Source organism: Procambarus clarkii, chromosome 84 (genome assembly GCF_040958095.1).
Source record: "Procambarus clarkii isolate CNS0578487 chromosome 84, FALCON_Pclarkii_2.0, whole genome shotgun sequence".
Classification (NCBI taxonomy): Eukaryota; Metazoa; Arthropoda; class Malacostraca; order Decapoda; family Cambaridae; genus Procambarus; species Procambarus clarkii.
The window spans coordinates 21,804,961-21,817,219 of NC_091233.1; the positions used below are offsets into that span (position 1 = coordinate 21,804,961).

The following is a 12,259-nucleotide window of genomic DNA, read 5'->3' on the forward strand; positions in this document are numbered from 1 at the left end:
GGCGAGAAACAATGTGCAGAGTTTCTTTTACCCTACGCCCCTGTTACCTAGCAGTAAAATAGGTACCTGGGTGTTAGTCAGCTGTCACGGGCTGCTTCCTGGGGGTGGAGGCCTGGTCGAGGACCGGGCCGCGGGGACACTAAAAAGCCCCGAAATCATCTCAAGATAACCGCGTTATTTGTCCGTTGGGGGATTGTGACAACATAATGTATTATCTGAGAAGACCGGTTGGGTTATACTGCCCATAACTCATGTTATCCATTATTTTCTCATACCGTGTTGAACAAAAACACGATTATCTAGCCTAATGTTATAGATTGATCAATTTATGCTCTTATCACAACCAACACCTTCCAATAAGCCACAACTATCTAACCAGCATTACCAATTAACCACCAGCAACGCGAACAATAACCTCTTGTGTAAAGGAGGAAATGTAGATGTTTATCTCTCAGAATGTTCGGTAATGTGTTTATTGTTTGTGATGTGTGTCTATGTATGTATTAACACGATGTACTGAACGGGGTGAGAATAGCTTGAGCTACTTCATCCCTTTGTGTGTATTTTACCTCAATAAACTTGTTTCAATAACCTCTTATCCACACACAGGTTGTGGCTGGCAAGGAGGGGGAGGGGGGGGAATAACCCCGGCAATACCTACTATTAACTAAACAACTTAGACAGACATGAAGGGAATTTCATTTCGTCACAATGCACTTGGTACCCCTCGTCCAGTACCATTGGCCACTCCCCGCCCTTCCTCCGTGCCTTAAAGCGGCCAACAGTCACGCAAGGTGTCTAATGAAGTGAAGACAATGAAAGGAAGCAGTTGTGAGGTGAAGACATGACGGTATAATGTCCCACTCAACATTATCAACAATGCTGAATAGCAGCAAATTATGAATAAAGTCAAAGTTGGAGTAGATTTTATCATTATAGATTTGGATTATACAGGAGTTGAAAGGTGTGTAATGCGATCACTTAAACATTAAACAATGTACTAATAATACACAAAGTAATAACAGTAAGTAATTTCGAGTGAAGAGAGCGAAGTATTAGCGAGTTACAGCTCTGGCCAGAGTCATTCACCAGAGTTATAACACTGGAGTAATGGTCCTTGCGTGTGGTGTGCTACTGCAGTCATGCTTAGCACGGTCTTCCCCCAACCCAACGCTCATGTTTGGCTAAGGGGAGCTGGGGCAGTCTACCCCCCTAGCACCTAGGAGGTGGGTGCTGGGGCAGTCTACCCCCCTAGCACCTAGGAGGTGGGTGCTGGGGCAGTCTACCCCCCCCCCAGCACCTGGGAGGTGGGTGCTGGGGCAGTCTACCCCCAGCACCTGGGAGGTGGGTGCTGAGGCAGTCTACCCCCCCCCAGCACCTGGGAGGTGGGTGCTGGGGGCAGTCTACCCCACCAGCACCTGGGAGGTGGGTGCTGGGGGCAGTCTACCCCACCAGCACCTGGGAGGTGGGTGCTGGGGGCAGTCTACCCCACCAGCACCTGGGAGGTGGGTGCTGGGGGCAGTCTACCCCACCAGCACCTGGGAGGTGGGTGCTGGGGGCAGTCTACCCCACCAGCACCTGGGAGGTGGGTGCTGGGGGCAGTCTACCCCCCCCCCCCAGCACCTGGGAGATGGGTGCTGGGGGCAGTCTACCCCACCAGCACCTGGGAGGTGGGTGCTGGGGGCAGTCTACCCCCCCAGCACCTGGGAGGTGGGTGCTGGGGGCAGTCTACCCCCCCCCCCCAGCACCTGGGAGATGGGTGCTGGGGCAGTCTACCCCCCCCCCAGCACCTGGGAGGTGGGTGCTGGGGCAGTCTACCCCACCAGCACCTGGGAGGTGGGTGCTGGGGCAGTCTACCCCCCCCCCAGCACCTGGGAGGTGGGTGCTGGGGCAGTCTACCCCCCCCCCCAGCACCTGGGAGGTGGGTGCTGGGGCAGTCTACCCCCCCCCAGCACCTGGGAGGTGGGTGCTGGGGCAGTCTACCCCCCCCCCCCCCCCCAGCACCTGGGAGGTGGGTGCTGGAGACGAACTTTGAAAATTTACAACAAGAATGTCACACCCAGACGAGACACTAATGTCACGCACTGGAATCTTTACAAATAATCTTTAACTCAAGCTGTATACCACATTTAAACAAATGGAGTTTGTATTTGCATCTACAAGCGCCCAGCTGGCGGTGACCCACCACACTGGAAGTGCAAGGAAGGCGTGTGCGCACCAAGAGCTTCACCTGATGCCGCCATTAACGCGTGCACAGCGGTCTTCGTCCTCGACACACAATCGACAGACCCGGGTTCAATCTCCGACCAGGAGAGAAATGGTTGGGCATGTTTCCACTTTCCCCTGATGCCTATGTTCACCTTGCAGGAAAATAGGTTCCCTGGAAGTTAGACGATTGTAGTGGGTTGTATACTACGGAAAGTCAGTACTTTACTTAGGGGGGGGGGCCTTTAATAGCCCAAGTACAAGCTTTGTCCTGGACAACGGAAATCTAGATTAAAATGAACAAATCCACAAGGGCCGTGATGAGGGTTCGAACCTACGTCCGAGAGGATCCCAGACGCGCCTTAATCGGCTGTGCCACGACACGGTAAAAGAATTGCAACCGGGAGTTCATCTGCCCTCACTCTGCCCTTGTGGATTTGTTCATTTGATGCATCACGCTACTGTGATTTCTGTGTATGGAAATCTAGATTCTTCAGTATTCTAGCAGTTTTCAGCGATATCTCAAAACAGGTGTATCCAAGCTTATTTGTACGCCTAGGAATACGCTACGATACTTGAGCGCATACAACTGCCAATAAAAATGAGAATTTGGTCCCTCTATATAAAACCTGCAGCAGTACGAGTCAGGCAGCAGCAGACACCGCTCCTGTGCCAGTTAAGTTCACTACGGGCTCACCATATAGCCTGTGCTACTTGGAACTTGTTCCGAGTAGCTGAATCTATAACAACAACAACAGAGTCAGGCGGCGCAGCGCGCTACCTGCTCATATTTGTGTTGGGAGGGAGAGAGACACAGAGGGCACAGTCTTGGCATCAGCCCCCACTGTGTGTGTTACAACAGCTCACCTCAACACGCCCTTCTTATCTAGGCCACAATTATTTATCACCTGCGGCTTAGCAGAAGATTTGAGGGAGCCATGTCGTAAGGATCAAGGGTTTATACATGCCGTCAGGCAAGCGCCTATGTACCTTTTCGCAAACATACATACATACACATACATACATACAATAGTGTGCAACGCCGCCTCAGAGCTCTTATTTACTACACACCACTACTCATAATTCTCAGAGTATTTTATGCTTATTAACACCACTGATTATGCCAAAACCTGAAAGGTGGAATGTTAAACCAAATGTTACATCTCTATAAATGTTTAACTATGAAATTGATAAACTATTTAGATCACTCAAACTGCAAAATATTCTTTAATAATAACAATTTATGAGGTAAATAGAGCCCTCTTTAATACAGGAATATTGTATAATAAAACCTCGATACAAGCCTAACATTCACAGGCTGCCTGTCAAATTCAATTTCTTTATTATGCACCCCATACCCATCCCGTGGGCGGTGGTGGAAAGGGTTACAGAGGCACATAATCGGTTCAGGAACTGAACCCTCTAGTTCGTTTAGCTAAGCAAATGATCTTTTGACGCTACACATTATATACATGTACACACTCATACATGTACATATATACACACACACATTCAATCACCTACACAAATACATACACCAGTAATCTTTTGTATCACAAGTGATTCAACAAGAGGCTCACAACAGTCACTATACAAGGCACTTTACATCTATGGCGAGTCACACAGTTACTAGTCTTGCTCCACACCCACCCAACTGGGCGGCAGCTTTACAGTCATGTACTCCACACCCACCCAACTGGGCGGCAGCTTTACAGTCATGTGCTACTGGCAATATTAGCTGTCATTTTCCCCTTCCCGTAGCAAGGTTTAAGCCTTACCCTACTAGTTCTCCAACCACTTGGGCTGGACGGTAGAGCGACTGTCTCGCTTCATGCAGGTCTGCGTACAATCCCCGACCGTCCAAGTGGTTGGGCACCATTCCTTCCCTCCCCGTCCCATCCCAAATCCTTATCCTGACCCCTTTCTAGGGCTATATAGTCGTAATGGCTTGGCACTTATCCGTTCAGCCCCGCTCCTGTGCTAGGTAAGTCCATTACGGGCTCATCATAGCCCGTGCTACTTTGAACTTTTTGTTCCCAGTAGCTGAATCTATAACATAACAGCATTTCCCCCTGATAGTTCCCTCTCTGCCTGCTACACGACCAATCAGTGTTTACAACTTGGTCCCCAATCTTTATTCACCCCCCCCCCCTACTCATCCAACAGCCCATTCTCATAAAGCCAAATCCTTGTTAATCCAGCAACCAAACTCTGTTTATGAATGAACAACTCTTTACACACTACTCAACTGATGACGTCTGAACACTTCCGGCACAAGTGCTTCACTGACCAGTCCGTCCTCCAAACAAAGACCCAAAAGTGATTCCACGCACCCGTCAAACCCTCAGCTGTTTATGAATGAACAACAGTTTACACACGACTCACAACTGATGACGTTCGAATATTTCCGGAACAACGTGCTTCAGTCACTAATTCTGTTCGAACTTCAAAGCTGTAAATACTTCACTCACGTATAACAATTAATCTGCAACAGAACCTAAACACCTAACCTATGTATATATATATTAGCACAATATGCTAACATATAATAATTTATATGAGAAAATTCCTGTTTTGAATGAACAGCATGTTAAAATTTACGAATGCGTCTGCGGGGTCGACCGCTGGATGGAAAGGACATTCTCTGATGACAGATTACACTGTCGAATTTTGTTCAAACCACAACGCTGTAAATGCTTCACCCACGTACTACAAATACAAATAATCGCCAATGGAACCTTAACACCTAACCTAACAATGATAATATATTAATTTATTAGTGAAAATTCCCGTTTTGAATAAATAGCATGTAAAAATTTATGAATGCGTGTGTGGGGTCGACCGCTGGATGTAATGGACTTTAGGCGAGGACGGGTTACTGTAAGTGCTTCACCCACTTACTACACACAACTAATCGCAAACAGAATTAAAACACCTGACCTAACCTACGTTTAACTATACATTGAATTTTATTGTATAAATTTATAGAACAAGCATATTACACCATTTACGGGCTCACCATAGCCCGTGCTACTGGAACTTATTGTTCCGAGTAGCGAATCTGAAACAACAACATATTACACGGTTAAAATGAGTGAATGCGCTTCGGGGAACGGCCGCTGCTTTAACGAGCCTGGCCTGAGGGCTATGTTCATTTAACCGTCTCTATATGCATATTCATTAATTTTAACAATGTAATAAAAATGTTTGTTCTCAATAGGTTACTATTGTATATTAAAGTTATGTATAACTAGAATTGCGTAGGTTAGGTGTCTAGGTTTCATTGGAGTATATTTGTGAGAGACATCAACAGCGTTGCTATTTGAAGAGGCCGTCAGCTGAGCATTTTTGAACGTCATATTAAAATAATCCGTTTATGTAAAAAGTACCCCCCCCCCCTTCCCCATTTATAAACAGTGGGTTTGGCGGCTGGATTAACGCAGCCTCCTCTCGACCGTTCCCAACGTCACTAAATTGATGTACTAAATTGTCGGCACCTAACCTAAAATTGCCCGAACCCGAATAGAAAGTGGGACAGTCAATTTTGTGAGCAGCTGTGATTTTTGGCAAGTCAGTTTTTGGCATTAGGGGAATAATATATCAAAATGCGATGAACAGAACAAGAGGACGGGTTGATTGACGAGCATTTGGCCAGTGCTGATTAGGACGGGCCAAGTCTGGTAACATTAGGGAAGCGTTTAGGATAATTTAGTTCAATTAAAATGAAATTACTGACGGAAGGTTGCAAAAACTGCATAATTATATTTATCTTATAAACAAATAATGCTATACAAAGTACCAATACATTATAATACTTATTAGTAATAAATGTTACAAAGAGCACTGACCGCAGCAACAGCAGAGCAGCAGCGACGCCAGCAGCATCTTGGACGATGATCCTTCAAGTAAGTTTCGAATCGTAATACATAGAATTTCTGTCTCAAGGTCACAGTTCGTCGAGGTTGACCTGTCCACGCCCCGTTCAGTTCTGCTTACAATTTACCATAGTTTACTTACGACTGTTCCCAGAATATTAGCCGAAAATTCACTGCCGATATCATATATATATATGAAAGCGTATCTGAACATTAGACAATACCGATATTTAATGTGGCACCCCTTATAGGATAGGGTGAGGGGCTATAACGATGTTTTAGATTCAGCTACTCAGAACGAAGTGTCCAAGTAGCACGGGCTATGGTGAGCCCGTAACCGGCTATGACGAGGGGATTGGGTGAAGGCTGGGCACCACGAGGAGCGTAGACGGTACCAACTGTCGGCCACGGCAGCTGGCTCACTACTGGCCGCCAGGCTCTCACCACACTGGTTAACTCACTAACTACAACTCTACAGCCCGTTCCCACTTGACGAGCCTCGGCTATAGTTACCATATACTTATTGACAATGTGCGCACGAACCTCAACCAACCTCATTGTCTTATACCCTTAGAATTTATTCTTGAAGAAATATATTAATTAGAACGTAATTTAGAACACATTTTCAATAATGTACTAGAGAAATTAAATTGAGAACAAGAGAAATTCTGCCCGAAACGCTGCGCGTACTAGTGGCTTTACAAGATTGTAATTACTATACTATGTATCCTCACAATCCCAATGTACCTTCTTGTATATAAATAAATAAATAAATAAATAAATAAATAAATAAATAAATAAATAAAATAAAAAAATGTTGCAGTCAAAAAAATTGAAAAAAATTATAATAACTGGTTATGATATAATAAAATTATTCTTAACAAATATTATGTATAGTCTTTTCTTCCATTTGGTGACTATGACACAACTTTACAAACACTGAAACTGTTTCTGCTAAATTCTTATATATTACCATTTTTTTTGCTTGAAGGAGAAGGCGCGCTAGGCTGCCTTCTCTTGATTTATTCACAAGTAGTCAAAATGATTGAAGACGTTAGTGATGCGTCTCTTCTTGGTAGGCACGAGCATCTTAAACCTTTACTGGTATGAACATTATAATGTCACTCCTCTTGAGTACCATCTTGAGGTTATCTTGAGATGATTTCGGGGCTTTTTTTTTTAGTGTCCCCGCGGCCCGGTCCTCGACCAGGCCTCCACCCCCAGGAAGCAGCCCGTGACAGCTGACTAACACCCAGGTACCTATTTTACTGCTAGGTAACAGGGGCATAGGGTGAAAGAAACTCTGCCCATTGTTTCTCGCCGGCGCCTGGGATCGAACCCAGGACCACAGGATCACAAGTCCAGCGTGCTGTCCGCTCGGCCGACCGGCTCTACCATACATAAAACAACAACATTTTATCTCTTACCTTTGTTGGTTAGGCTAGATTAGGCTAGGCTAGGCTTGGTTAGGTTAGGCTAGGCTAGATTAGACTAGGTTAGGTTAGGCTGGGTTAGTTATTGTTAAATTATTGTAAATGTTATTGGCACATTGCAGTTCGTCAAAGACAATGGCGTTGATCCAAGCACTGCATTCAAGACTGGAACATTTCTTGAAGGCATTCATTGTTTCCATTTGTTAATCACGTGATAACTGTCCACTATTATAATTAGATTTCACGATGCTTCTTTCAATATCTCTACAAGGCACAACAAATAATTATAATTCGTTTTGTCGGGGAACAAGGAAGCCTTTGCATGTACAGTATATACAAAGTGTAATTTAATATATACAAATATGTATAATAGAATATTTAATATAATATAACTATTAGTATAATAGTTATATTAGTATAATATATAGCAGTCCCCGTGGTGTAGTGGTAAGACACTCGCCTGGCGTTCCGCGAGCGCTATGTCATGGGTTCGTATCCTGGCCGGGGAGGATTTACTGGGCGCAATTCCTTAACTGTAGCCTCTGTTTAACGCAACAGTAAAATGTGTACTTGGATGAAAAAACGATTCTTCGCGGCAGGGGATCGTATTCCAGGGACCATAGGATTAAGGACTTGCCCGAAACGCTACGCGTACTAGTGGCTGTACAAGAATGTAACAACTCTTGTATATATCTCAAAAAAAAAAAAAAAAAAAAAAAAAAAAAATAATATAAATATACATTAGGCTTGCAACCCATGGCATCGTACTGTGTACGTTTAGGGGTGATCCTGAACGCCATGGGTTCGAATCCTGGCCGGGTCAAAGAGTTCTTAGTGATATATATATATATATATATATATATATATATATATATATATATATATATATATATATATATATATATATATATATATATATATATATATATATATATATATATATATGTGTGTGTGTGTGTGTGTGTATATCACGAAAATAAACACGTGATTAAAAATGTGACAATGTCAGACCACGGAGGAAAAATGAAACAGGAATTTCCTTAAGTACTTTCGTATATTAATACATCTTCAGAAGGAATCTTTTTCATTCCTTCTGAAGATGTATTAATATACGAAAGTACTTAAGGAAATTCCTGTTTCATTTTTCCTCCGTGGTCTGACATTGTCATATATATATATATATATATGACAATATATATATGTCATATATATATATATATATATATATATATATATGACCTTGAAAAAGTTTCAAGGCCTTGAAACTTTTTAATATAGATGTAATGTTTAGCTACGAAAACACTGTTGGTAAGCTATTAGTAAGGAACAGCCCTCGTAGTGATAATTGCGTCATTTATAAAAATACCTTGTAAGGAATGTAATAAGTTCTATGTCGGGCAAACATCTAAAGATTTAAAATGTAGAATATCGCAACATAAATACTCTGTAAAACATGGCCAATTGTCTAATGCTTTGTTTGTGCATTTGTCAGAAAAAGCTCACCAAATTGATTGGGAGAGTGCTTCTTCAATAACAAATTGTAAAAGCACCTATAACAGAAACATAATTGAATCTGCTTTGATACAGATCACCAAAGAAAGTAATTTGAATATTAGCAGTGGTCTATATAACTTAGATCCATTTCTAATAGATCAGCTAAAGGGCGATTTAAGTAGAATCATTGAAAAACATTTGTCTCACTAATTTATTGTATATATTTACTTCTTTATGTTATAATTACCTATATATTATGCTTGTATGTCTGCTGTATCAGATGGGCCATTGTGCTACATCGGATGTGCCAATTGGGTGCATCTGATGGGCCAATGGGCCTTCTGCGTTGTCCAAGTATTGTACCTCACCTTACTTCACCACTCCTTCCTGCCTATTTATACCCATCACTCGATCTGTAAAATGACCTTCTGAAGATGTATTTAATATACGAAAGTACTTAAGGAAATTTCCTGTTTCATTTTTCCTCCGTGGTCTGACATTGTCATATATATATATATATATATATATATATATATATATATATATATATATATATATATATATATATGCGAACAAGCCTGAATGGTCCCCAGGACATATGCAACTGAAAACTCACACCCCAGAAGTGACTCGAACCCATACTCCCGGTCATACTCCCGGTCATGGTTGTCATGGTTGTTGACAACCATTCAGGCTTGTTCGCATTTGTGTTCCTCACGTGTTGCCCCAAAGAATGAGGTGATTTGGTAAAATGCTATGCCCAAGATAACTATCCGAGTGCCGGCGGTGGGGTGGTTCAAATAGCCTCGGCTATCACCTCATTTTGTCCGGTCGTGATGGTCAAGTGGATTAAGGCGTCTTGTACATACCAGATGCGTTGCTTCTGGGAGTATGGGTTCGAGTCACTTCTGGGGTGTGAGTTTTCAGTTATATATATATATATATATATATATATATATATATATATATATATATATATATATATATATATATATATATATATATATATATATATATATATATATATATATATATATATATATATATATATAGGCTTCCTGTCCCCGTCAATGGGAATTATTAAACGAAGGAATGTCTTGCAACTCAGCGGGCCTCCTCCTCCCCGTCCCGCCTTCCTCCTCTCCTTCCCCGTCCCTCTACCCCCTGTCCAACCCTCGCTCCACCCTGCATCGCCTCTTCTCCGCTGCGGCCAGCCCGTCCCACCGTCTCTCTGTCCCGCCTTCTCGGTGCCCCGCCTCTTACCCGTCCCACCGCCCCGCCCACACACCTCTGTGGTGGTTCAGGAGCTGCCACACACATGGTGTCAGCGAGGCGGTCAGCCCGCCGGCTATTATAACTCTCACTGTATTTCCCATTTCTCTGTATTGTCTTCCAGGAGCAAGACGTCCCCCAGGACGCCCGGACGTCCCAAAATTGGTGCATCTAATTATAATTATTAATTAAATGCGTCAATTTTACGTATGGGTTGAATACATAGCCTCAAATCCGTTCTCAGTGCGACCTGGGTTAAATAATTCCCAAATATATAACTATGGTGGTGCCAAAGACGCTCGGTTTTTCTAAAAGATGATACAAACGCTACGGTCTCGTATGCATGCGTGGGGTTGTCGGGCATGAGGATTGATTGAACCATGCAAGAGGTTGCACGGGCATGAGTAGCCCGTAAGTGGTATGTATATTTGGAGTGAATGAGAGGGTTACGGGCTCACTACAGCCCGTGCTACATGGATATTTCGTTCTGAGTAGCTAAATCTAAAACAACTTTATATCAAGATATCTCTGGTCCAGAAATTACAATGGAATCTTTTTTTTTTAATTTTTAAAATTTTGCCCCGAGGGGGGAGTTTATTGGGCAGCGTCACTCATCTTGTGAGTGGACATACCGCCATAGCAGCATGTACAACACTCCCCAAAAGGAAGAAAACCCGCTGGGTTGTTCATCCTGTCATGGAATCTTTTATGGCAAGACATCACCAGTTTCAAAATATTTAGAGAACTTGTATGACAATATTTAACGGGTCCGGAGATGTCAAAATAAAATATTTTGTCAATAAAATGGCGCTATAACTGTAGTCGCTTTCAAACCGTCGACAGCAACGCTAGGCGAGGTGGTCGAGTATAAACAATGTAGTAGTTAGAGGCATTGTTAATAAAAATTACATTTTCAGTTATCCAACAAATGTAACGTTTTTCAAAGCGTGTCGGTATGGGTAGTCACCAGGAGGTTTTCCCGCCATTCAGTTTTAAACCCGAAGGAGGTTTTCCCGCCATTCGGTTTTAAACCCGAAGGAGGTTTTCCCGCCATTCGGTTTTAAACCCGAAGGAGGTTTTCCCGCCATTCAGTTTTAAACCCGAAGGAGGTTTTCCCGCCATTCAGTTTTAAACTCGAACGAGGTTTTCCCGCCATTCAGTTTTAAACCCGAAGGAGGATTTCCCGCCATTCAGTTTTAAACCCGAAGGAGGTTTTCCCGCCATTGGCGCATGGGCCGGCGTACGTGGTGGGCAAGGCGGCGGTACGAGAGCTGAAGTATGCACCTAACGTCTCCTTCCTCAAGTACAAAGACGTGTACATCACAGGAATCGTCGCACACGCCGCTAGTGGGGTCACCCACGTCAATACCAACCTCGCTATCAACACCTTCGTCGCCAAAGACAACTTCTTTAATGGAACTCAAGCCTTCCTCGTGGAGACCACCGACAAGATCACGGAAAATGCATGGAAGCGTAGTGCCGTATGCCCCCCATATCTAGATGAGCTAGTGGGACACTGGCCAGTAAGCCCTTATACTCAACATACACACTCCAAACATTAACTTATACTCAACATACACTCCAAACATTAACCTGTATTCACCATACACACTCCAAACATTAACCTGTACTCAACATACACTCCAAACATTAACCTGTATTCAACATACACACTCCAAACATTAACCTGTATTCAACATACACACTCCAAACATTAACCTGTATTCAACATACACACTCCAAACATTAACCTGTATTCAACATACACTCCAAACATTAACCTGTATTCAACATACACACTCCAAACATTAACCTGTACTCAACATACACTCCAAACATTAACCTGTATTCAACATACACACTCCAAACATTAACCTGTATTCAACATACACACTCCAAACATTAACCTGTATTCAACATACACACTCCAAACATTAACCTGTATTCAACATACACACTCCAAACATTAACCTGTATTCA

General features: G+C 43.1%; 1 protein-coding gene across 2 annotated transcripts in view; it reads right to left on the reverse strand.

Moving 5' to 3' along the window:
• Window positions 1–6,593, reverse strand: part of LOC123774896 (protein amalgam) — a 91,814-nt gene extending 85,221 nt beyond the window's left edge. The window contains exon 1 of one of the 2 annotated variants that reach the window (XM_045769589.2): window positions 6,054–6,593. In XM_045769589.2, coding sequence (XP_045625545.2) covers window positions 6,054–6,090 — 37 coding nt within the window. In that variant the 5' untranslated portion in view covers window positions 6,091–6,593. The remainder of the gene's footprint in view (window positions 1–6,053) is intronic. The other variant, XM_045769588.2, reaches the window with a different exon arrangement.
• Window positions 6,594–12,259: the final 5,666 nt, after the last annotated feature.